At 41.2% G+C, this 26,979-nt stretch overlaps 1 protein-coding gene across 1 annotated transcript; it reads left to right on the top strand.

The window, feature by feature from the left end:
* The first annotated feature begins 355 nt into the window (after window positions 1-355).
* Window positions 356-26,602, top strand: FAM199X (family with sequence similarity 199, X-linked). The gene is made up of 6 exons (XM_038747817.1): window positions 356-614; window positions 11,017-11,236; window positions 17,021-17,170; window positions 17,444-17,605; window positions 19,060-19,320; window positions 20,794-26,602. The coding sequence occupies exons 1-6, from the start codon at window positions 430-432 to the stop codon at window positions 20,962-20,964; spliced, it is 1,149 nt and encodes a 382-aa protein (XP_038603745.1). The 5' UTR covers window positions 356-429; the 3' UTR covers window positions 20,965-26,602.
* Window positions 26,603-26,979: the final 377 nt, after the last annotated feature.

The raw sequence follows: 26,979 nt of genomic DNA, 5'->3' as shown, positions 1-26,979 counted from the left end.
GTAGGGACTGTCTCTCTATGTTGCCAACTTGGACTTCCCGAGCGCTTAGGACAGTGCTCTGCACACAGTAAGCGCTCAATAAATACGATTGATGATGATAGCAAGCGCTCAACAAATGCCCCAATTATTATTAATTGTTATTATTCTCCGGTGGCGGTGCCCCGGGCTCAACGTCCCGCGCCGCCCGCGCGGAGCCTGCAGTTTGTCCTCCGGGCCGCGAGGGGGAGGGCGGCGCCAGGTCTCCCGCCGCGGGCCTGGAAGGGGGGCGGCCGCTCCGCCCGCCCCGCGGCCCGTCTCGGTGCGGTGTCCGGGCGGCGGTGGCCGGGCAGCGGATGGCGGTCCGCGGGCCTCCCGGCCGTGCCCGGAGAAGCGGCGCGGGGCCCCCGGGGCGCCGGGCTTAGGGCGGCGCGGGGAGCCTCCCCGGGCGCCATGGCGGAGGCGGCGGCGGCGGCGGAGAAGTTCCTGTCCCCGGACGAGGCGTTCCCGTCGCTGGGCCCCCCGCGCGGGGCGGGCAGCCTGAGCGAGGAGCCGGGCTGCCTGGACGTCAGCGACTTCGGCTGCCAGCTGTCGTCCTGCCACCGCACCGACCCCCTCCACCGCTTCCACACCAACAGGTACCCACCGACCGGGCGCCCCTCGGGCCCCTCCCCAAGCACCCTTCCCCCTTCCCTCCTAGTCCCGACCCCTGTCACCCTTCCCCGCCCTCGGAGCCCCCCTTCCTAACCCCTGCTCTTCTCCCGGCCCACTCTCCCAACCCTTCTCCGCCCTCCTGACCCCTCCTAGCCCGCCCTTCCAACCCTTACCCACCTTCCTAGCCTCCCTCTCGACCCTTCCCCGCCCTCTTAGTCCCCCTCCTCCTTGACCACTTTTCCAACCCCTTGCCCACCTCCCTAGCCCACCTCCCCAACCCCTGCCCACCTTCTTAGCCCACCTCCCCAACCCCTGGCCACCTTCTTAACCCACCTCCCCAACCCCTACCCACCTTCTTAGCCCACCTTCCCAAGCCCTGCCCACCTCCCTAGCCCACCTTCCCAACCCCTGCCCATCTTTTTAGCCCACTCTCCCAGCCGCTGTCCACCTTCTTAGCCTACTCGTCCAACCTCTACCCACCTTCTTAGCCCACTCTCCCAACCCCTGCCCACCTTCTTAGCCCACTCTCCCAACCCCTGCCCACCTTCTTAGCCCACTCTCCCAACCCCTGCCCACCTTCTTAGCCCACTCTCCCAACCCCTGCCCACCTTCCTAGCCCCCCTCCCAACCCTTCCCCACCCTCCTACCCACTCTCCCGAACCCTTCCTTTCCTCCTTGCCCACCCTCCCAACCCCTGCCCACCTCCCTTGCCCACCTCCCCAACCCCTGCCCACCTTCTTAGCCCACCTTCCCAACCCCTGCCCACCTCCCTAGCCCACCTTCCCAACCACTGCCCATCTTTTTAGCCCACTCTCCCAGCCCCTGTCCACCTTCTTAGCCCACTCTCCCAACCTCTACCCACCTTCTTAGCCCACTCTCCCAACTTCTACCCACCTTCTTAGCCCACTCTCCCAACCCCTGCCCACCTAGCCCACTCTCCCAACCCCTGCCCACCTTCCCAGCTTCCCTCCCGACCCTTCCCCACACTCCTACCCACTCTCCCGACCCCTTCCTTTCCTCCTTGCCCACCCTCCCAACCCCTGCCCACCTCCCTAGCCCACCCTCCCAACCCCTGCCCATCTGCCTAGCCCCCCTCCCGACCCCTTCCCTCCCTCCTTGCCCACCCTCACAACCCCTTACTCACCTCCCTAGCCCACCTACCTGCCCCTTCTCCGCCCTCCTAGCCCACCCTCCCAACCTCTGCCAAGAAACTGGAGAGGCAGGAGCCCACAGGGCCCGATTCCAGGCCGCCACTCACTTCTTCAAGGTGCCCCCCACCCCTTCTCTCTCCTCAGTGGTACTGGAGAAAAACCGAACCTTTTCAGTGTGTGTCTCCCTCTTCTGCTAAATGGCAGACCCTTTGAGGACCCTCTAATGTGCTCTCCCAAGTGCATAGTACAGCACTTTGTGCACAGTCACCGCTCAATAACTACTATTAATTGGGCCAGCCCAGTTTGCTCATTGCTAGGAGACCCAGTTTAAGTATTTTGAGCTGCCCAGATGATGCCCAAATTCAACGTCTTATTACTGTCTTGAAAATAGGTTTGTAGTCCTTTGCCCCTGGTGAAGGGTGCTTTTTTTCTGGGGTTTGACTTTGCTTTCTGGGGCCTGTATTATATGATCTATTTTAGTCTGCTGTTTAATTTTAATTATGATGGCATATTCATTCATTTAGTCGTATTGAGCGCTTACTGTGTGCAGAGCACTGGACTAAGCACTTGGAAAGTACAAGTTGGCAACATATAGAGACGGTCCCTACCCAACAGTGGGCTTACAGTCTAGAAGGGGGAGTCAGACAACAGAACATGTATACAGGTGTCAAAATCGTCAGAACAAATAGAATTATGGCTATATGCACATCATTAACAAATTAAATAGAATAGTAAATATGTACAAGTAAAATAAATAGAGTAATAAATCTGTACAAATATATACAAGTGCTGTGGGGAGGGGAAGGAGGTAGGGCATGGAGGGATGGGGAGGAGGAGAGGAAAAAGGGGGCTTAGTCTGGGAAGGCCTCCTGGAGGAGGTGAGCTCTCGGTAGGGCTTTGAAGGGAGGAAGAGAGCTAGCTTGGTGGATATGTGGAGGGAGGGCATTCCAGGACATGGGACTGAGCCACGAGAAGCAGCGTGGCTCAGTGGAAAGAACGTGGGCTTGGGAGTTAGAGGTCATGGGTTCTAATCCCAGCTCCGCCATTTATCAGCTGTGTGACTTTGGGCAAGTCACTTAAATTCTCTGTGCCTCAGTTACTTCATCCGGAAAATGGGGATTAAGACTGTGAGCCCCATGTTGGATAACCTGATTACCTTGTATCTCCCCCAGTGCTAAGAACAATGTTTGGCGCATAGTAAGCGCTTAACAAATACTAAAATTACTATTATTATTATTATTTATCTTGGCACTGGCCCAGAAGAAAAGCATTTGCCACTTAAACCATTTCTTCCTCAAACTACATTAAAACCTGCATTCACGCGTAGGCTTGCAAATGTATTTTTGATCAGATTTTTACATGGCACTGGTCACTTAGGCTTTTAGTCTTTTTCCTTTATACGGAAGACAAAATATATGGGTAGAAGATAAAGACTGTTTCCTTGAAATTTAAGAACTAAGAACACTTGGAAACAGTGATATTTATTTTTGAGTTTGTCTAAGCGAGGGTATGGTCACTAAAATTAATGCAGAAAGAGGGCTCAATTTCTAGGGATTTCTCTTGTTAGACACTGTTTCTAGGTAATGTTTATTGTCCTTGGACAAATATGTCTATATGTGTACATATGCACACATACCCGATTCAACTGTTGCTCATCCAAGTATCTGCTTTTCTTGGCCTTGGGGGCCGTGGGTGGGGTGGGGTGTGTGTGTGTGTGTGTGTGTGTGTGTGTGTGTGTGTGTGTGTGTGTGTGATTTTACAGTCTGCTAGATTATATGCTCTTAGAGGACAGGGATCATGTATTTATATTCTTAAAATATTTAATCTGTTCCCCTTGCTTTTAATTTCCCAATTTTGAATTGTCATGTGGCAGCTGCTTGGATATCCTGTTATTGCCCATCCCCCTAAAATGTCCCAGCCAAAGTAGTTATGTTGCGGTGAGCATAGCTTCAATGTAGAGGACTGAATTTGTTCCAGGACATCATTGTTGGTGATCCTGTCTTGTGATTCGATGTTGAATAGGGGCCGTAAATGATGCTGGTAGAAAGCTTCAAGGAGTCTGGTGAGGCATCCGTGGAGAGGCTAGATTCAGTCACAGAGCAGGATGCACTGCAGCAGTACAGCTCTGAATGCCTTAACATGGATCTGGAGCCTTATTCATTCAGTCATATTTATTGAGCACTTACTGTATGCAGAGAGCTGTACTGAGCACTTAGGAGAGTACAACATAACAATAAACACACACATTCCCTGCCCAAAACAAGCTTACTCACTAGAGGGGGAGACAGATATTAAGATAAATAAATTATTGATATGTACGTAAAGTGCTGTGGTGCTTGATGTGAGGGACGGGGGGGGGGGGTGGCGGGATTGAATAAAGGGGGCAAGTCAGAGTGATGCAGAAGGGAGTTGAAGGAAAGGAACAAAGGACTTAGGGAAGGCATCTTGGAGGAGATGTCCATATCTTACGTCCAGAGAAGCAGCATGGCTCAGTGGAAGGAGCCTGGGCTTTGGAGTCAGGGATCATGGGTTTGAATTCCGGCTCTGCCAATTGTCAGCTGTGTGACTTCGGGCAAGTCACTTCACTTCTCTGGGCCTCAGTTCCCTCATCTGTAAAATGGGGATTAAGACTATGAGCCCCCCCCCCCCCGGGGGACAATCTGATCTCCTTGTAACCTCCCCAGCACTTAGAACAGTGCTTTGCACATAGTAAGCGCTTAATAAATGCCATTATTATTATTATTATTATGTCTCCAGTAAGGCTTTGAAGTTGGCAAGAGTAATTATCTGTCAGATATACAAGCGCTTAGTACAGTGCTCTGCACACAGTAAGCACTCAATAAATACGATTGAATGAATGAATATGAGGAGGAGGGCATTCCAGGCCAGAGGCAGAACATGTATTCATTCATTCATTCATTCATTCATTCAATTGCATTTATTGAGTGCTTACTGTGTGCAGAGCACTTGGGAAGTATAAGTCGGCAACATACAGTGATGGTCCCTATGCAACCACGGGCTCCCAGTCTAGAAGGGGGAGACAGTTGGATTGAACTCTCCTAAGCACTTGATTCATTGCTCTGCATACAGTAAGCTTATGTGCATAAGTGCTGAGGGGGAGGGGAGTATCCAAGTACTTAAGGGGTACAGACCCAAGTATATAGGTGATGCAGAGGGACTGTGAATAGAGGGGAAATGAGAAATTGGTCAGGGAAGGCTCTTAGAGGAGATAGGATTTTAGAAAGGTTTTGAAGATGGGAAGAGTGGTGGTCTGTAGAGTACAAAAGGGGAGGGATTTCCAGGCCAAAGGGAGGGCTTGGTTACGAAGTTGGAGTTGAGAAAGGTGAGATCGTGGTTCCGTGAGTTCAGTGTTAAGAAGAGTAAAGCGTGAGAGCTGGGTTGTAGTACATTAGTGAAGGAAGTAAGGTAGGACTGGGAGAGCTTGATTAAGTGCCTTAACACCCACAGTAAGGCACTTCTGTTTGATTTGGAGATAGATGGGCAACCATTGGAGGTTTTTGAAGAGTTGGAGTGATGTGGACCAAGTGGTTTTTGGTTTTTTTTTGGAAAAATGATCTGGTTGGCAGAGCAAAGTATGGATTGGAGAAAGGAGAGACAGGAGACAGGAAGGACAGCGGGGAGTAGTCAGGGCGGGCTATGGTAAGCACGTGGATCAGCCTGGTAACAGCTTACAGTGTAGAGCTGGGGACACAGACATCAATACAAATAAATAAATTACAGATATGTACATAAGTGCTGCGGGGCTGGGAGTGGGGAAAAACCAAGGGAGCAAGTCAGGGCGACCCAGAAGGGAGTGGGAGAAGTGGAAAGAGGGGCTTAGTCTGGGAAGGCCTCTTGGAGGAGATGTGCCTTCTATTCTGGGTATGTTTAGTTTGGAGACTTGAGCAGATCAGTTCCCTTCTGAAGTGCCCCAACTTCTCTTCTAGCTACCTACAGGGAAGTTGTGAGTATTAGTCAAATCATGTCCTTAACAGGGTTTGCAGTCCTTGAAGAATTTCCCTCAGTTCTTATTTAAAGTGGGGTTTATGTTGCTGAACAGTCCTCATGTTCAGGAAGCAGAGTAGCTGAGTGGAAAGAGCACAGGCCTAGGTGTCAAAGGACCTGAGTTCTAATCCTGGCTCTGCTACTTGTCTTCTCTGTGACCTTTGGCAAGTCATTTGACTTCTCAGTGCCTCAGTTTCCACAACTGTAAAATGGGGATCAAATCCTACTCCCTCCTGCCTACACTGTGTGGAACAGGGGCTCTGTCCAACCCAATTATCTTGTGTCTACCCTAGTGCTTAATGAAGTGCTTGGCACATAATAAGGATTTAATAAATGTCAAATTTTTTTTTAAAAAAAAAAACACTTCTCGCTGCAGAGTACACATGTTTTAACCGGAATCACATACATACACCCAAACATTCCTTCTAGTATCATGATCACCTTCTATTCAGGGATGCCTGCGTGTTGTCTGAAGAATGTGCTCTAACTCCCTCGTGGCGTTTTATCCAAAAACGTGTAGTAAAAGTATGCATTATGTAAGTATGGGTTGTACTAGTTTCTGTTTGACTATTTAAGCCATCACTAATTCCTGTCAGTTCTGCCTTCTCAACATGGCTAAAATCCGCCTTTCCTCTCCATCCAAATGGCTACCACATTAATGTAAGCACTTATCCTTTCCTGTCTTGATTGTTGTATCAGCTTCCTCACTGACCTCCCTGTACTGCACTCCACTGCCTGGATCATTTTCCTTCAAAAATGTTCAGACCATGCTTTCCCCACTCCTCATGAAACTCCAGTGGTTTCCCATCCACCTCCACATCAAACCAAAACTCCTCACCATTGTCTTTAAAGTACTCGGTAACCTTTCCTCCTCTTACCTCACGTCAACTACTCTCCTACTACAACCCAGTCCACACACTTCATTCCTCTAATGCTAACCTTCTCACTGTACATATTCTCGCTGCTGACCTCTCGCCCACACCCTGCCTTTGGTCTGGAATGCCATCCCTCCTCATATCAGACAGATAATTGCTGTCCCCCACTTCAAAGCTTTTTAGAAGGCACATCTCCTCCAAGAAGCCTTCCATGACTAAACCCTCCTCTCCTCTCATCCCACTCTCTTCTGTGTTGTCCTGCCATGCTCCCTTCATTCATCCTCCCAGCCCCGCAGCACCTACGTATATATCTGTAATTTATGTATTTATTTATGTATGTTGATATGTCTTCCCCTCTAGACTGTGAGCTCGTTGTGGGCAGGGAATGTGTCTGTTGTTGCTTTATACTCCCCCAAGCGCTTAGCACAGTGCTTTTCACACAGTAAGCACTCAATAAATATGACTGAATGAACTGTTAGGATATCGCGAATAAAACTGGCTGTAGATGCACTACAATTCCGGCATGCTCAGTAGGCTGGAGAATACTGTAGCAAGGTTTTGTATTTGGCAGTGGTATTAATATGTGGGTATGATCTCCCCCTCTAGATCGTAAGATGGTTGTGGACAGGGAATGTATCTGTTGTTGTTTTGTACTCTCCCAAGCTCCTAGTACAGTGTCTTGCACATAGTAAGCACTCAATAAATGTGATTGCTATCAAAAAAGTGAGTTTTTACTCTTTAATAATACTCATGTATAATGCAGAATATTTGACAATTATTTGTGGTTAGAATAGATTTATATGTAAAAGGGATTTAGTATTGGAATTTCATTTAGAACTTTAATTTTAGAAAGTCATGTTATTAACCCCAAATAGGGTTCATATTTTACATGCTAATTAATACATTAGTTGTAATTAATAGAGAAGCAGCATGGCCTGATGAAAAGAACATGGGTCAGAGGACATGGGTTCTGATTCTGGCTCTGCCGCATGTCTGATGTATAACCTTGGGCAAGTCACTTAACTTCTCTGTACCTCAGTTACCTCATCTGTAAAATGAGGATTAAATCCTATTCCCTCCTACTTAGACTGTGAACCCCATTTGGGACAGGGACTATGTCCAACCTGATTAATTTATATCTCCCCCAGTGCTTAGTATAGTGCTTGGCATATAGTAAACACTCAATGAGGACTATAATTATTATTATCTTAATGCTGACAAATCCTTAACTGGAGCTTTGCTAGTGGGCAGTATATCATTAGGATTTCATAATGAAGTATATGCTTCTTTCTCCTTAGTACCTAGTCTTTCATTCTCCAATATGTATGTGTCATAAGGATACTAGGTAAACTGTAGAAACTTTTAGAACTCCCTGTTGTTCCAAGTCTTTTCAAGGACAACAAAGAGCCAAAGTATGGAATGAACCAGTGTCTAATTTCTTGATCTCCCTTCCATGTTTCCTCAACTTGGCTGCTTGCAGAATCAGCCCAGTTGGTGCCCTTCCCTTAAATAAGATGCTCTTGGTTTCAGAAGATTAACATTTAAGCTTCATGTAACAAAATTCTGTCTTCAGTAAGTCTTAAGTCCATTATAAATTTTGCAATTTTTTTTTGCAGAGCCTGCATTCTTTGGAGTGTCATTGGCATAAATTAAGGTGTTGCCTTCCTTTTTTGATTTCCAACATTTTGCTCATTTCCGCTTCAAAACTTGATTTGTGAGAATTCATGAAACAGTCTTTATAGATAATTTTTTATTCTAATCTTTTAAGAAGACGAATTGTCAATCTGTTAAGCAGTGGTGGCTTTATTTGTAGTGCTAAACATCACTTCATTTGAATTTTTTTCTTAATCTTTTCTCCAAAATGTTGGCAGAGGCCTCTTGCAAGCAGTTTTGATTTGGGGCCCTCTCACACTCATTTTATACTGTGTTCTCAGGGTAGCTTAGTAGCTTCTGTGGCTTCAACCCCCTTTTATATGGATGATTTCCAAATCTCCATCTTCAGCCTTGGCCTAATCCCCTGCTCTCCACTCCCAAATTTCTTTATGTATTTAGAGCATCTGCACTTAAACAGCCTGCTAATAACTTCAACTTTATATAAAGTGGATTTTCTCGTCTCTCCACTTAAACTCTCTACTCTGCTTAACTTTCTTAGTACTGTCAAAAGCATATTTTTTCTTGTTCTGTAAGTTAGTGACCTTGGTGTCATTTTTGATTACTGTCTCTCATTTGGCCCCCTACCTTAAGTCTATCCTTAATCCTGTCATTTCTCTCCTTGTATTTCATGGATAATAATGTTTGGTATTTGTTAATCACTTTACTATGCGCTAAATGCTGGAGCAGATACAGTATATGCAAATTGGAGACAGTCCATGTCCCACCGGGGCTCACATTATAAGTAGGAGGGAAAACAGGAATTGAATCCCCACTTTATAGATGAGAAAATTGAGTCACAGAGAGGTGAAGTGACTTGCTTAGTGTCATACAGCAGGCAAGCATACTGTAAACTCGTTGTGTGCAGTGAACGTGTCAAAGAAATCTTCACACAGTAAGTGCTCAATAAATACAATTGATTGATTGAACACCTACTATGTGTTTATATAGCACTATTTTGAGTTTGTTTAGACTGTAAACTCTTCCGTCCTATAGATGGTAAGCTACTTTGGTGCAGGGCAACATGTCTATCATCTTTGTTGTATCACACTCCCCCAAGTGCTTAGTACAGTGCTCAGCACAAGGTAAACACTCAATAAATACCAGTGGTTGATTGTTTAGGAGGGTACAGTAGAATTAGTAGGCATGATCCCTGCTCTCAAGAATCTTATAATCTTTGGGGATGGGGAGGGGGGATGACACTAAAATCATTTACAGAAAAAAGGAAGTAATAGAGGATTAAGATATGTGAATAAATGATGGGGGGTGATGAGTACCTAAGTAATAATAATAATGATGGTGTTTGTAAACACTTACTATATGCGAAGCACTGTTCTAAGCGCTGGGGTAGATAGAAGGTAACCAGGTTGTCCCAGGTGGAGCTCACTGTCTTAATCCCCATTTTACAGATGAGGGAACTGAGGCACAGAGAATTAAGTGACTTGCCCAAGGTCACACAGCAGACAAGTGGCAGAGCTGGGATTAGAACCCACGACCTCTGACTCCCAAGCCCAGCCTCTTTCCACTGAGCCACGGTGCTTCTCTGAGCCAGAAGAGCTGAAGTGGCAGCTGGAGGAAATGAGAAATCAATTGAGGAAGGCCCGGAGGAGATGTGATTACAGGAAGGCTTTGATGGGAAAAACAGTGGTTTGTCAGATGTGAAGATGGGAAGGCATGAAGACATTTGGAGATGTTGGTAGATATCAGTTATAGAGAAGTATGACTGTGTAAGGTCAGGATTCCAAATTCTTATGGAGAACCCTAGGCAAGAAATATTTAGGATCCATTGTAGAGGAATGGAATTCTCAACTGTCACCCTTGTTGAATTTGGGCAGCTGTGGCTAAGGGGATGTGCCATCACTAATCCAGGTCTAAAATAACTTTCAGCTTGTGCATTTTCATCCATTTACATGCCATCTGACTAGGAGTATAGAATATCTCTGCCTTGAACCTTATCATCTGCTTTTCACCCCCTTATTTTACCAACTGTGAGTAATCCAAAGGGTCATAAAATAGCTGTTTTAGTCTTTTTTTATTCAGATATCATCCACCTTTTCCTTTTCAAATACATCAACTTGGGAAACATGTTTGAAAAATTGGAAAGTGTAATTTGAATCCATACGAACATTTTCACACTTAACTACTTTTCCCATGCTGTTCAGCCTTCATTAGAAAAGAGATTTCTTTTAATGTGCTAATATCGTTCTGCAAAGTGATGACCTCATTTGCTAAGTGATCTCCCAGGGCATTAGAAATATTAATCAGGCTTCTCAAAATCTCTGTGAGGGAGGCGATAACTTCATTTTATAGACTGGTAAACTGAGAAGAGTTCAGTGACTAGCATGCTGTTTGGCAATGAGTCATTGGCAAAGCTGAAAATGGAAACCACACATCTTGTCTCTTTAGTCATTCGATTATAGAGAAAGACCAAGCAAGTCTTATCCTGTTTTTTTCTGCTGCTCTTCCAACCTGCCTGGAAATAAGTCTTTTAAAAATAAGAGTTTATTTTCAGCTTGAAGAAAACCCTCCTGCAAATCCCAGAATTGAAATTAACCTTATTTGCAGCACTAGCCCATCTTTGTAACAGGTAGGAAACTACAGATCTTATAGTTTAAAACCAGTTTTTCTGCTTAGGGATGAAGTTGTTATATTTTCCTAAAGTACTTGGTCAAGTTATACCCTATTTGGCATTATGTGTTTTGCAGGTGGAACTTGACTTCGTGTGGAACCAGCGTAGCCAGCTCAGAATGCAGTGAGGAGCTGTTTTCATCGGTGTCTGTTGGAGATCAGGATGATTGCTATTCCTTGTTGGATGATCAGGAGTTCACATCTTTCGACTTATTCCCAGAAGGAAGTGTCTGCAGTGATGTATCTTCTTCTATTAGCACTTACTGGGACTGGTCAGATAGTGAGTTTGAATGGCAGGTAGGGTTTTTAAAAATAAAATAATAATTCTCATTAACACATAAGTAGATTGTAGTTCCCCTGGGATATTTTCTGCCTCAAAGTGAATTCCTCTTGAAGATCTTGGGCAAAATAGCATTTTAGGTTAAGAATGATGTATTCTACTTTATCGGAGCTAATGTACCTAATGGACTCTTGATATCTTTCATTCTTCAAAGCTTTTTACCTAGTTTCAGAATTTATGCATCATATACTTATAAATACATCATGACTGTCAGGACTTGTTGGGAGGATTGGGTCTTTACATTGGGAGATCTAACTTTTTATGCTTGTCTCTTTTTCTCCTAATAGTAAGTTATAGTATTTAGTGCATACCATGTGGAAAGCACTGGGAAAGAAATGCACAGATGAGGTATGCGTTTGGTCCTTGGGAACCATGGGGATTACAACCGAAGAATATGGTGGTGGGGAGAAGGGGAATTGGGGACATTAAGGCAAGACAAATAAAAATAGAAAAGACAAAGACATCAGTCAGCACAAAAGGAGCAGCAGGATTTCAGGATCCTGTGGAATACGGATGCAAAGAAAGACTTTGACCAACTAATCAGATAAAAATGTGGGTGTGGTTGATAGTGTTTTTCTAAAGCTGGTTTTCAGTGTTTGACTTGGCCCCCCAGCCAAAGCTCAGCTTGAATTGCACAGACACTGAAACATAGGCCACCCAAATCCTGAAGTTTAAAAATATTTGTTTAAAAGAACAGTGGCTGTTTTACAGGCTGCGTCAGGGTTGTGGTTATTGGTCAGTCCCAAAGGCAAATGACTTAAGTTTCTTCTGCGTTAATCTTCTTCCTTTCCCTCTAGTGTTGTATTCCTAAACTCTCTAATGCTTACCGAGGCAGTGACCAGACAGAGGGACAAAGTGGGCTCTTCCCCAGCCCCCTCCTGAATCCAAGTGGACTTGGCTCTGTTGGCTAGATCTGGTCCCACAGCTGACACCCTTTCTGATGATGGTGATGCTGTGAAGCAGCACCTTGTAGTGGATTGGGCCTGGGAGTCAGTCGGAAGGTCAGGGTACTAATCCCGGCTCCATTACTTGTCTTCTGTGTGACCTTGAGCAAGTCACTTCGCTTTGTGCCTCAGATACCTCATCTCTAAAATGGGGATTGAGACTGTGAGCCTCACATGGGACGGGGACTGGGTCCAGCTCTCTGCTTGTATCCACCCCAGTGCATAGTACAAAGTACTAGTCGTAGACCAGTGACTGAACTCCTTGTCTTCCCTCCCAAACCTTGCCCTCTCCATGACTTTCCCATCTCTTTTGACGGCACTACCATCCTTCCCGTCTCACAAGCCCGCAACCTTGGTGTCATCCTTGACTCCGCTCTCTCATTCACCCCTCACATCCAAGCCGTCACCAAAACCTGCCGGTCTCAGCTCTGCAACATTGCCAAGATCCGCCCTTTCTTCTCCATCCATACCGCTACCCTGCTCATTCAAGCTCTCATCCTATCCCGTCTGGACTACTGCATCAGCCTTCTCTCTGATCTCCCATCCTCGTGTCTCTCCTCCACTTCAATCCATACTTCATGCTGCTGCCCGGATTATCTTTGTCCAGAAATGCTCGGGGCATATTACTCCCCTCCTCAATAATCTCCAGTGGCTACCAGTCAATCTGCGCATCAGGCAGAAACTCCTCACCCTGGGCTTCAAGGCTCTCCATCACCTCGCCCCCTCCTACCTCACCTCCCTTCTCTCCTTCTACAGCCCAGCCCGCACCCTCCACTCCTCCGCCACTAATCTCCTCACCGTACCTCGTTCTCGCCTGTCCCGCCATCGACCCCCGGCCCACGTCATCCCCCAGGCCTGTAATGCCCTCCCTCTGCCCATCCGCCAAGCTAGCTCTCTTCCTCCCTTCAAGGCCCTACTGAGAGCTCACCTCCTCCAGGAGGCCTTCCCAGACTGAGCCCCTTCCTTCCTCTCCCCCTCGCCCCCCTCTCCATCCCCCCATCTTACCTCCTTCCCTTCCCCACAGCACCTGTATATATGTATATATGTTTGTACATATTTATTACTCTATTTTACTTGTACGTATCTATTCTATTTATTTTATTTTGTTAGTGTGTTTGGTTTTGTTCTCTGTCTCCCCCTTTTAGACTGTGAGCCCACTGTTGGGTAGGGACTGTCTCTATATGTTGCCAATTTGTACTTCCCAAGCGCTTAGTACAGTGCTCTGCACACAGTAGTGCTCAATAAATACGATTGATGATGATAGTACAGTGCCTGGCATATAGTAAGCGCTTGATAGTTACCATCATTATACTACTGTCTCCTGTCGAAGTTGGTGGGCAAGGCTCAGCCCTGAGACTTCAGGACTGAGAACTTGCCTGAAGTAATTGATAATCATGAACGTGGTTTGTGAAGCACAGTTTACACTCGCTTGTCTCTGCTGCCAGTCGTGTTCCCGCTGGGACACGAAGTGCAATAACTCAGTGGGCCGGAAGCTGTGCAGTCCATTGTGAACAGTCTTCTGACCATTCATTCATTCAGTTTATTTATTGAGCAGTTACTGTGTGCAGAGCATTGTATAAAGCGCTTAATGGACACAGTGTGATGTGGTTTGGAAAGAAACAGCTTACTCACGCACACAACTCAGACACTGAGTAGTCCAACACAAGCTTTCCTTAATGCAGGTTTCTGCAAGAACCCAACTCATGGATTATAAGAAATGAGGGTGTATACAACCTAGACTCTTTAGCTGGCTGAGAGTGCAGCTGGTAGGGGCTACTGGTCTGAATCACTTGCTGGGTTATGGCGATACAGCAGAGCCATCAGCATTATTCCGAGGGATTCTGGCCTTAAAAGTGCCTTGGACATAGAAAACCTTGACGTACAATTCACAGTCATCATCATCAATCGTATTTATTGAGCGCTTACTATGTGCAGAGCACTGTACTAAGCGCTCACAGTCTTAATCCCCATTTTTACAGATGAGGTAGCTTGAGGCACAGAGAAGTGAAGCAACTTGTCCAAGATCACACAGCAGACAAGTGGCAGAGCCGGAATTAGAATCCAGGTCCTTCTGACTCCCAGGCCTGTGCTGTAATCCACTAGGCCACATTGCCTTTCTGAGATTTCCGTAGCCCTTAATGGTGTTGGGAGATGTGGAATGCATTTTTTCCACAAGTATACTCAGTTCTCTTTTTGTATCAGAGTTATTGTTCTTGACAAATCATGTATTAAGGAAAACTTCCCATTATAGTACAGGTGCCTTGACCAGGACCATGTGTACAGCCTTTTTCCCCAACATTGCAATTGTGTTCTTCCCCAGTGGATGCACCCTTAGAGAAGAATGTTTCCGAATTCCCTCACAGCACTCTGTGCAGAGATTGCAAAGGCAGCAAACTGAGTTAGGGAGAAAGTTGAGTATCCACCCGCTTTAGGCAGATGTAAAAAGGAATCTGAAGAAAGAGCAGATTAGTATAGACATTAGGGATTAAGTCTAAATGGCACAGGCAGACCCACAGTAGAATAGTAAAATTACTTTTTAGAATAAAAAATACAGACTTTTCAGTAATTTAAACTCTACTTTTCTTCCTAGCCCAAATTCAAGATGTTTTGCTATGTTGGTTTTCCAGCTCTGTTTCATAGATAGTTGGGAGAAAAGTCACCCACCAGTGACTGTTATGTTTGTGAGTGAACACATTAATTGATTAAGTTGGAACGCTAGTTATGTTTGTCTCCATTTCTGGAATAGACTAAATGTACTCTGTTCCCAAGGATGAATTCTCTCATAAATATGTTCTCTGAAAATATTCCATGAGTATTGTGGAATGTAATAATAGCTTATTATCCAAAGTTTATATTGGGATAAAATTGACGGCATTATTTATCCATTGTTTAAGGTTTTTTGATTAATTATTTCCATATTACTCCATTGTAAAATCTGATTTTCAGAAGTTCTTAAAAATTGTAGGCAGATGATTTATAAGTTCCTCTAATAAGAAAATTTTACTGCCTTGCAGACTAGGAATCTAACTTGAAAAAAAAAAGTCTTTGGGCTTTCTGGCAGGATTCCCTTTATTTTAGTTCTTCTTCCTTCCTTTCCCTACTTCTTTTAGGAATGCTTTACTATTAAAGACATACTTGATTAGACTTGCCAAGCTCTGTACATTATTTTTCATTGTTTTATTACCTTAGACAGCAGCTTTTGAGTGAGTAATTCAGCAGTCATATTTAAAGCCTAAAGGTGTGATCTGGAATTACATCAGCTGTCAGAAGAATGAAGCTGGTGAAAATTCTGCACCCTCCAACAGAAAATATGGATTCAAGTCACCCTAGTAGAGTCACATTTAATGAATATAATGTAAATAAACCAAAAATATGTCACCTACTGAAATGCACATTGTGGTTAAGATTTACACATCTTGATTTTATTTAACTCCTCAGATATATTCAAAGCCAATGAATATGCAAAACTCATGACATTATACAACTTTAAGACCAAGTGCCAAAAACATTGTTTTCCTATAAATTGACAAACTCCGCAGTGAAAGAAAACTCACTTTATAGGAGTCTCACCTTGATAAATACTGTGTACTTGAGCACAACTGTTTCTTCCGATGTATATTTTTCCAGACAGATGCAAAGAAGTATTTCCCTAGCCCTCTAAAAGACATTCTAACCAAAATGTCACAATTTGTAAGAGAACTACCATGCATCAATAATGCACACTAAGAATTTAAAATGTACTATAATGTAACAGCTGCTCAAATGTCTTTCATTCCACCGGAGATGGTTTTGACTAGTGTTTTTTTCCTTAGTCTTCTATACACTTAATTCTTTATCCTTTGTTACTTGTTCCCCTTTTCCTTCTTATTTTTTTCAAAAAGTTTCTGCCCGTCAAGCTCTGCTCATTGATGTTCATGTTTCTTAGCATAGCAGTAGAAATTGTTCTAGCCATTGTCTTTGTGATGCAACTGTGTTTTTTTCCCCACACTTAATCTGACTCCACATAGTGAACTGGTTTGTATTTACAATTGACAATAAAACCAATGAACCTTAAGTGAATGCATTTATAAACCAGTATTGTGGTGGCGTTTAAGTTTAAAACTGTTATATTGTTTACTCTTTGAAATTGAAAATTCACCTTGAACTTTTAGGCAATTTTTATACAAAATTATTCATTTAAATGAGTAATTTCCATCAGGCCTAAGCAAAGGTTTGGTTTATTTTCCTTTTGGAAAATGTCACGTTGCCTCATAACAATTTTTTGGTAATATTTGGGCCACCTCAAAGCTTTATTTCATAAGTGACTTGCAAGTGATTAAGTCTTATGCCTTAAGCCTTTCTGAAACATTCTCCTTTCTGAATAATAGTTCTCAGAAGTAAGAGAAATCAACTTTCTTTGAAAACACCTCTATTTGAAATCTTCTGTCTCAATATTTCTGATAACTTTCAACTTGCCTGCAGCGTTAATGTGGCAGATGCAACAATTAGTCTTGTCACAGTCATTTCATGGTAGAAAATGAAAAGGGAAGGAAAGGAGGAGCACAAATGCTGAGTTTTATGACTTTTATACTTTACTATTTTAGTTGCTTCAGAAGTCTAGCTTAGTTGCCCAGCTCTTCTGATGTGTGACTGCAAATTATTCTTGAATAATTTCTCTTGATAAATGTCAGTTGTAAATAGCAAACATTATATTGGATTGGTGGATACCCAGTATTCTTTGTTGATGTGGTCGAAAATCGTGCTTCTCTAAGAATTGATATCAAAGTTTTATTTCTTTTCTTTTTTCATATTTACAAGTTGCCTGGCAGTGACATTGCAAGTGGAAGCGATGTTCTTTCTGATGTGATACCTAGTATTCCCAATTCCCCATGCCTGCTTCCAAAGAAAAAGAACAAACACAGAAATTTAGATGAACTTCCTTGGAGTGCAATGACAAATGATGAACAGGTAGGATTTTCTTCTTGTTTTTCTTTTATTTTCGTGAGAGCAGTGGTTGAAGAATTAAATGCAATAAAACTGTTCCCAAACAAATTTAAATTCATTGTATCTTTTGGTTAAATGAAGGGGGGAAGAGCTTTATTTCCTTGTTTTATTACAAGTAGAAAAACTGAATTTTGAAAGTATGATTGAAGCATAATTAATAAAATACACTGCCTGCAGATAGCACACTGAAATAGGTTCTAGTAATGCTTTTTCTGCATATTTGTTTTCATTGATTAGGTTGAATATATTGAATACCTGAGTCGGAAAGTCAGTACCGAGATGGGTCTTCGGGAACAGCTTGATATTATTAAAATTATTGATCCCACTGCTCAGATATCTCCTACGGACAGTGAATTTATTATTGAACTTAACTGTCTTACAGATGAAAAACTGAAACAGGTAAGGAAGGAAACATTGTAAATTATGCACCTGAGGATGTCCTTCAGAACATTGCTCTCCCTTGAAAGACTTTGAATAACAAGCATAGTCAGTTCGTAGATTATTTTAGCCTTTGCCTTTAAGGAAGATAGAGAGTTAGAACTATATTTATTTCTACCCAGTGTCAGCTCAATTTATAAATGGACTACCTAATGCTTGGTGGCCACTACAACTGATCAGCAGTTTCCAATTTTAGAAAGTCGAACAGGAGTGTCTAAGAATTTAACTTCAGAATAATTGCTAAAACTCACTCTGCAGCCAATATGGTCCTGAATCTGGGGAAGATTGGATTTTGTTTGGGTAAATTATATCTTAATTGAGCATGAAGAAAATATTTTTTCATTCGTAAGGACTCTTGCTTCTACTTTCTTTGAGGATTTTTTTTTTCTTCGTCATTATGTAAAGCAGCAAATGAGTGTGGTCTTTTCAGCCACATTATCACATGCGGAGACAATGTCAGGATCATGAATGTATGCTCTGAACCCTGAAGGACAGCAATTACACATATATAAATGTCCATAACTTACCTGTCAAACCAATCATATGTTTCTTTCCCTAGCACCTACTGTAATAGCAGTATTAATGGTAAACGAATGCCTGTGATGTAATGCATTATATTAAGTGGAAAAGAGCAGTAGAAACAAAAGATATTTTCTCTGCCTTCAAGGAGCATACTTTAATATGTGTGTGTGTGTGTGTGTGTGTATTTGTGTGTGATTATATATGTGTGAATATATACAGTATACAATATATGTGATATTTGTTATGCGTTTATTATGTGCCAGGCACTTTACTAAGTGCTGGGGGTGGATACAAGCAAATCAAGTTGGACACAGTCCCTGTCCCTTGAAGGGCTCCCAGTCTTCATCCCCATTTTCCAGATGAGATAATTGAGGCACAGAGAGGTTAAGTGACTTGCCCAAGGCCACACAGCAGACAGGTGGTGGAGCCGAGATTAGAACCCATGACCTTCTGACTCCAAGGCCCATGCTCTATCCACCATGCCATGGATTGTTAGCTCTGATATATATATATGTCATTTGTAAATACTCGTAAAAATAATATTCTTGGATCGTAAATGCAAAATAATGCCACAACTGGAAATTAGCTTAAGGGGAAAGTATTTTCAGGTAGTATTGTAGCGGGTCTTCTGAGTAAAAGAGGAATTTTTTTTGCATTAACTTATATTCATTGCAAATCAAACCCATATGTTTCAGGCTTTATGGAAATTCAGATACTACTCCATTTCTGTCATTATTTTCCTAGTTGTAGAGATTTAAATAAAATCCACCCTGGAAAGGTGCCATTTTACCATACTTTCATGGAGATAGGATTTTCTTTCTTCTCATTTTGCGGTGCCATGGGGACAGCATTGAACATCCATCTCTAATCATTTTTCCTGTGTACCATCCAAGGTGAGAAACTATATAAAGGAGCACGGGCCTCGCCAGCGTTCTGCCAGGGAGAACTGGAAGAGAAGCAGCCACAGCTGTGCCAGCACAAGTGGAGTGAGTGGTGCCAGTGCCAGCAGCAGCAGTGCCAGCATGGTCAGCTCAGCAAGCAGTAGTGGGTCCAGCATTGGCAACTCAGCTTCCAACTCCAGCGCCAACATGAGTCGAGCACACAGTGATAGCAACTTGTCTGCAAGTGCTGCTGAGAGGATTCGTGATTCAAAAGTAAAATGTCTAATCAGCCAAAGATCTTAAAATACAAGTTTTGGTTAGCATTCCATTCAGGGCGTAAATGTGCTCCTGGGGAGTTCATCATAAATAACATGCTAGCAGGCTACTTCTGTAAGCAGTATTGTAACATTTTAATGCAGTCATCTGTGTCACTTTCCCTTAAGAAACGTTAGAAGTTGTCAAAAATGAATTTCTCTGGTTAACACCTTGTAATCTTTCCTACAAAAAAAATAGTGAGTTTTATTTAAAGTGTTAAAAGGATATTAAATAGTTTTTGTTTAGTCCCATACTCTCTAGCTTTTTTTTGCCAAGTAATAAATGCAAGCACTGTGGAGTAGTGATCTAACAGCGTTGCAGTGTAACCATATATATAACTGTAGTTGTGTTCTTGGAAAACATCATACCTTGTGAATCAGTTGACTCAGCAATAGGCAGTAACCCTCAAAATTTTACGTATAAGGGCCAGTTTGGTGGGCCATAAGTTCTTGCAGACCACCTGGGGATGGGGTAGAAGAAGCCTGTCCACACATCCATCTGGTTCCATAAAGGTGACTTTTTAAGACTCACAGCACAACCGAAGGCCCATTAATAGTAATAACACTGGATGGGCCTGGTAGGCATGTGGTCCCGGGAAGAGCAGAAAACAGAGAGAAGGGAGTAAAAGTCTGTATGTGATAGTGAGAAGCAGCGTTGCCTAGTGGTTAGAGCCCAGTCCTGGGAGTCAGAAGCACCTGGATTCTAATCTCAGCTCCACCACTTTGCTGTGTGACCTTGGTCAAGTCACTTAACTTCTCTGAAGCTGTTTCCTCATCTGTAAGTGGGGATTGAGTCGATGAGCCTCATGTGGGACGTGGACTGTGTCCAACCTGAATAACTCGTATCTATTCCAGCGCTTGGTGCAGTGCCTGGCACATAAGTGCTTAACAGATTACATTAAAATAAATAAATAAACCTAATGTGTAAGTGAAATTTTTCTGTATATAATCAGGCTACTTTCAATTTCTATATTTTCTAGCAATTTGTGTTGCTGAGTGTTGTTGAACAGGCTGGGTTAATGATGGATGAGTTTATTTTTAGTGAATATGTACGTATCTTGGCATTAGGAATGGCAACAGAGTTTGGGCCCTTCTTTGTGGAGAAGGTACCTGCAATCCCATAATTGCAGAGAAATAAATGAATGTCACATGGCCTCAGTTTTGGAGCAGAGTAATAGCCCTCATTGCCAAGGCAGTGTGGAGATTACCCAAATGAAGATAACCTAATTCCTATCTACTATTTTATCAGGCTCGTATAGTGCTCTTGGATGAAAAGTTTTTGGAAATACAGGCATTACAAGTTTCTACAACAGCTTTGCAGGATTTATTTCTCAAAAGATTTTCCATTTGACTGTGAATTTTTCAATAATTTGTATCATTTATACAACAGTAGCATACTTTTATTTATCTGGCCTTTTTCTTGTCTTAACAGAAGCGGTCCAAACAACGAAAACTGCAACAAAAGGCCTTACGCAAGAGGCAACTGAAAGAGCAGAGACAAGCTCGTAAAGAAAGACTAAGTGGGCTTTTCCTTAATGAAGAAGTGCTCTCCTTAAAAGTTACTGAGGAAGACCATGAAGGAGATGTAGATGTTTTAATGTGACAAGGGTGAATTTGTCAGCGTTCTTTCTAAGCTTAAAATATAGATTCTCATCCTTATTGTTTACATAAGTTTCTCGCCTGAGACTTTAATTAGGGCTCTGCTGATATAAAATTTTCATTCATAATCCAGGAAGATTTTGGGCCTCTTGAACTTAAATATTTACTACTATAAAATCAACTTTATAAAAAGACCAATGCATTAATGATTTAGAGGACTTCCCAGAAATGCCAACAGATAAGTCTGTTAATCAAAACATAGCTCAGATCTATTCTAAAAGTTCCAATTATTTTATTCATAGTAGCACTGTCTATGGTCCTATAAACAATCACAATTTTCATAGCTGCTGTCCTTAGTGGAAAAGTTATTATTAAAAATGGCATTTTCAGATAATGCTGCTTTGACATACTAAGCTTAGGTACATAAATCCTCTTATTATTTTAAGACATAGATGTGAGACTAATACATTTATAAGAGCTTCAGTATTTGTTTTTTGGGTTTTTTTTTTTTTAATGTGAAATCCTAATCCTGTTCTTAATATAGTGACTCTGAGGAAATGACTTTGATGTCCCTTGCATGTAATGTTGGAATAATGATTGGGAAGCAAGCTTGTAAGAATATTAAAAAGCATTACACTTACTCAGCATTTTCAAGAATTTTATCAGGTAAGATTTAGTCTCATAGGTTAACTTCGTTTTCATTTGGATTAAAAAAAAATCACTAATTTTACTGCTGTTTCAGCACAACTCTAACTTATATTTTAAAAAAGAACTTCAGGCAATTGGCAGGTTAATGCCTAAAAATCCTTGAAACTTCAAAACTTTGAAGCAGAAAACAAGAAATAGCACATGTCTAAGATGGTTGACTTGTAAGGACCACATTTTTAAATACTGTCACCAAGAACATATACTCAGGTAGTTGTATGTTGGTATACACTTGTAGGGTAGTTTGAAATAATGCAGTTTCCTCATTTGATGCTGTTATAGTGAATATTAGAAATAACCTGTAGCATTTTCTTAACAGATCTTCCTACAGAGAAATTTAGGGAAAATTATTATTATTTCTAACAATTGTTAAGCTGCTTTTTGACATTTTACATGGCTAAAGTGTGAAATATTTCTTATTTTGTACCTTTTTCATGACTCTTCCTTTGGGAATCTTAGAAAATTCTTTACTTTGACCCCAAGGGGCAGAGTAAATTAAAGCTGGGGAGACATTACAATTGAAAAGAAAAGTGAACGTTGGTATTGCAGCTGTATTATGGCCAAAATGTTTTTAAAACTTAAATATGCATAGTCTACAAAAATTGAAAAGAAATCCACGTGCTCTAAAGGATTCATACTTGAAGACAACCCTCAGAGTTTCTCTTAACAGCATTGTCTTGGTCAAGACCATCACCCTCATGATGTCCACAGTCATAGCAGACTGGAGTAGGAAGCTTCAGGCCAAGAAGGAAAAGTATGGAATGGGCATGGAAAGTTCATTATGTGCTATTGCTGCTGCATGCAGAATTCTGCATAGTCCTGGAGAATGGTTGATGTTTGTTCCATTTTTCAAGGAAGATGGGACAGTCATTTCTTTGAGACTTCATTATAGTCACGGAGTGGTACATGTGTGTCTACTCAGAAATAAGTTATTTGAGTATGATTGTAGTGATCCAGTTAGCATTACCTAAAAATTTATGTTTCTGATGCAAAACTCCAAAACCCACATAAACTTTGTGTCTCTTTGAACTTCTAGAGTTTCTCAGTAGTAGTCAAAAAACAGTCTTGGTGAAAATAACAACAGAGAGAGGTTATTTAATATCTTTAGTTGAAAAACTTTCAGGCTAGGTCACAGGAGCATTAGAATCCAAATAATGAATGCATTTTTTCCAGAAAAAACAAAGCTTGTATTCATATCTTTGCAAACATTTTGTGCTCTGAAAACTCCTCTGACTTTTTGAGTTTTCTCTTTGTAGCACAGCAGGTAAGGAGGAAATGTTTTTCCACCACTGGAAAAAGAATAACCAAATATTTTCCAAACTAAATGTATATCAACAGCTCATTTAAACTGAAAATGAAATTTCTGTTTATGCAGATTATTCACTGAAGCCTTGTTAATACTAAATGTGATAAATTTTTAAAATTGGATTAAATTCAGTTTTCTTAGTCACTGAAATGTGAATTTTCTGTTAAACCTACATGTAGCTTTCTACCAAGTAAAGGAATTGTAAAATGAATAATAACAAGGAAGTGCAATATCACAGTGGGTTGTGAAATTGCTGCTTTATTTTCCTATCTCAGCAAGTCTTTTCTATTGAGTGCTGTTATCTTTTATCATAGTCTGTCCCCTTTCCATATGAACTACAACCTTTCTTAGGACAGTTCTTCTCTTGTTAGAATAAAACAGATATTACACTATTAATCCTTGAAGTTGGTATTTCTTCCAAATTCCTAACTGATTCCTGCCAGCAGTTAGGAAACCTTTTTTAAAAGAAAGATAACCTGATTGTGGTGAGTTTCTAAAGCTCTATGAAATTCATGGCATTTTAAATTCTGGATTTAATCCAAAATATAGTCTTTGTTTACATCGGGTTTTGTAGATGTCTTTTGAAAGTAATTTTCCAGTGGAAAATTCCTGTTTGGCCTAAATCTGCATATAGGCAACTGAACCTTCTTCACCAAGCTCTCTTTAGTAGGTATTGTGGCTGGGCAGGCAGGGCTTGTGTTTTAGGAAACCACACGCTACTAGTTCTGCCTCAAGATTTAGGCCAAGAATCCCAATGTCAGCACTTTTTCCTGAGGAACACGTGCCCGAATGGTATATTCCAGCCCTGTTTCCCACTCACAAACTGCTCTTCCTTGGGCATTCTTGACAGTCTAGACAGACAGGCAGGGAAGTGAGGGGAAACAGTGTCAAGCCACCAGGACATCTGATCAGGTAAACGTGCAGACTGAGCTAATCAGTAGTCAAATTCAGCAATAGATTCAAACAACCTCAGCCTAATGATTCGCATGTCCTCCATAAGTGAACAGCTGAAGCAAATACTGGTAGCAAATCTCCGTGTTGTCCGCAGGCTAAGACCACTTTTGTTAGGCACAAGAAGAAACATGGATCTTGCTGGGTTTTTTTCCAAACTGACCATAATTTTGTCATATGACTGAGCAGAGCTACCACCCCCCAAAGGAATGATATTTTGATATTCTGATAGCTCTATTAATAATGCTGGGAAACAGAGGTGTTCTTTAAATAGTCAACAGTAAGGGAGAGGTACAGGAGAGGACAATCCTAGATTAGGAAAATATAAATGAAGGGAAGATTTTTAAAGTTTTTTTACTAGTCACCCAGCCCTTGTCTCCAGGGCCTACATTATTTTGAAATAGTAACCTTCCTCCATCCTCTTCCCCATCCCATATGTGCTCCAGTGAATATTAAAAGAATATACTTTAAGGTGGGTGCTCCAGTGAATATTACAAGAATATACTTTAAAGTGGGTCTTAGAATGAATCAGTAATTAATTATGATTACAAAATCACAGGGTAATTTTCCAAAATTACAACACAAATAATATAGTCGGCTTTGAAGGTGCTGCAAAAAAATTGTATTGATAATACATCGAATTCTTAAGTAGTTTGGTGAAAGTTTTGTTCCATCAAATCAAACTAGTTGATTGTTAATAAGATAAAAATGGCGGGGGTCTAATAGGTGCAGGAGGGAACTCTAAAGGCTGGAAATTATTACATAAATTATTTATTGTGTTCTTTGTATGCTTTATAAATGTCATTGTGTTGGAGAACTTGTTAGACATCAGATAGAATAATTTTAAAAGCACACAAAGTACTTTGAGAGCAAAGATACAGCACATTGTACCTTCCCCCCACCAACCATCTCAGACATTCCTCTGTTTGGTGGCAATGGCTTTTTTCCTTGACTCTATCAACGCATTGTCAGAGCTTTGTTTATCCAGTGTTTTTTTAACTCCATTCATAGTTTGAGTTGATACCCGAAATCACAGGAACATTCTCTATCTATCATGATATGTAGCAACCTTACTACACTTATAGATAAATTTGGTCGTTGCAGGACTGCATGAAAAAAGGTATGAGCAGATGTTTATGAATGTGCTTTGTAATTGTAGTTAAACAAAATTCAAGTTTCTAATTTTATCTCTTAAAATCAGTAAAACAATTGATTGAACCGCTCTTGGTCCTTGTTGCTAGTTCTTCCACTAGACTGCAAGTTCCTTGAGGTTAGGGAATCTCATCTTCTAATTGTATTGTACTTGCTCAAATGCATAGAACAGTGCTTTGCACCCGATAGATATTCAGTAATAAATGGTGTTGTGTGGTGATTCAGGCATTTTTGTCTATGTATTATCTGGGATGCAAATTCCTCCACTTAATTTAAGAACATTATTTTTTTTTCTTCTGTAGAAAATAAATACTTTTATTAAAAAGGCTTAGAAGGAACACTGAAAATCACATCACTGTTGGGCTGCAAAGATCACAGTCGATCTGGAATACAGCCTAATTGACAGGGGATTGATTTGTTTACTTAATGTGGCAATATTTTTTTAGTTTTAGACTTTTCTTTTTTAACAATTAGATTGAGACTGTAAATTCTTTAGAGTAGATGGAAAGATGGCAAATTTATATTTAATATGAAGTTCTTATTGAGTACAGTAAGAAAACCAGTGTGATATCTCTGGGTACAACACCGTATTTAGAACTTTTCCAATTGTGAGTTTTATTTTTTATATCATTGTGGTCAATAGAACCTGTGGGGATGTGTTTTCTTTATTGGAGGAGGGACAGTGCTTTAATTATTCATATACATTTTGACTATTTAAAGGTAGATATAGAATAACTGTGTATAAATAATACTTGACACATAATTATTAATCTTGATTGTTCAGCTGATCAGTGGCCTAAAGCCATGACTTGTCTCTTAGGGCTGTGTGATGATCTTCAATAATTTTGTATCCTTTGAGCTTTTTAAGTTGAGAGTTTCGGTTATTTTCCATAGATTATTACAGAATGCCAAGAAGTGCCCCATTATTTTGTATGACCAATTTAATTCCCCATTTTTGTTCTAATTTAGGTCTGGATATTAGACTAGTTTTTTGTGTGGTGATGGTTAAATTTTGCAGAAGTGCCAAGACAATGAAAGAGAAATGCAGTTAACTTTAAAACACTCAACTAATAGTGAAACTTTTAAAAATGAAAAAGTATTTTTAAAGATCAGTTATGCAGCCCTAAGGTGTTAATTCATAACCAAAGCAAGTAGGAAGTTGACTGGTTTAAGAAATCTTCAAATAGTCTTAAATACTGTAATGTATTAAATTGTCAGGATTTTTTTCCTGGGTTTATGCTAAATGTATTCCTAAAATGCACTTTGTAAATAGGATGAACTGTCATCTGTACATTCTGTACCTACTTACCACAATGTATATAAACAAACTTTTTTTCTTAAATTGTGAAGGATTAACAGTAGCTGCAACACTGGTGGTTGTTATTTGAAGCTCTCATTGTATTTAAAAATATAGTCATGTAGTTGAAAAGCAAATGAGCGTAAAACATTGTACAGATTGGAACTAAATTCATATGGCAAAGATATCTGGAACTGAAAATTGGAATGAAGTTTGGTTTTGATTATGAAATCTGGTTCATTTATTGCTTATTTTGTCATAATTCCTTTTCTCTCTTACACACACACATACACACACACCTGTTTTTTTCTTTTCACATTCTCACCTATTTCCATTTTCTCAAGGAATATTCTCAAGAGAAAAGCAATTTTCTTTTTCACTGGGGTGAGATGTAGCACCATACTAGCATAGAAAAAATAGAGCTGAAAGTCATCTCAGGCGATCATCTGGTTCTCAATTATTTCCTGACTCCATGTGAATTAACTATAATTTGGTCTTATTTCCAACCGGCTATCAGCATCTTTCTACGCTCCCCTCTATCTTGGTAGATGCTCCACTGGAGCATTAGGTCTGTAAAAGTATTTGTTTTAAAGGGATTCATTTTCCAA

The sequence above is a fragment of the Tachyglossus aculeatus genome, chromosome 6 (genome assembly GCF_015852505.1).
Source record: "Tachyglossus aculeatus isolate mTacAcu1 chromosome 6, mTacAcu1.pri, whole genome shotgun sequence".
NCBI classification, from domain to species: Eukaryota; Metazoa; Chordata; class Mammalia; order Monotremata; family Tachyglossidae; genus Tachyglossus; species Tachyglossus aculeatus.
The sequence above is the reverse complement of the archived record's forward strand: the minus strand, read 5'-3'. Positions and strand labels throughout refer to the sequence as shown.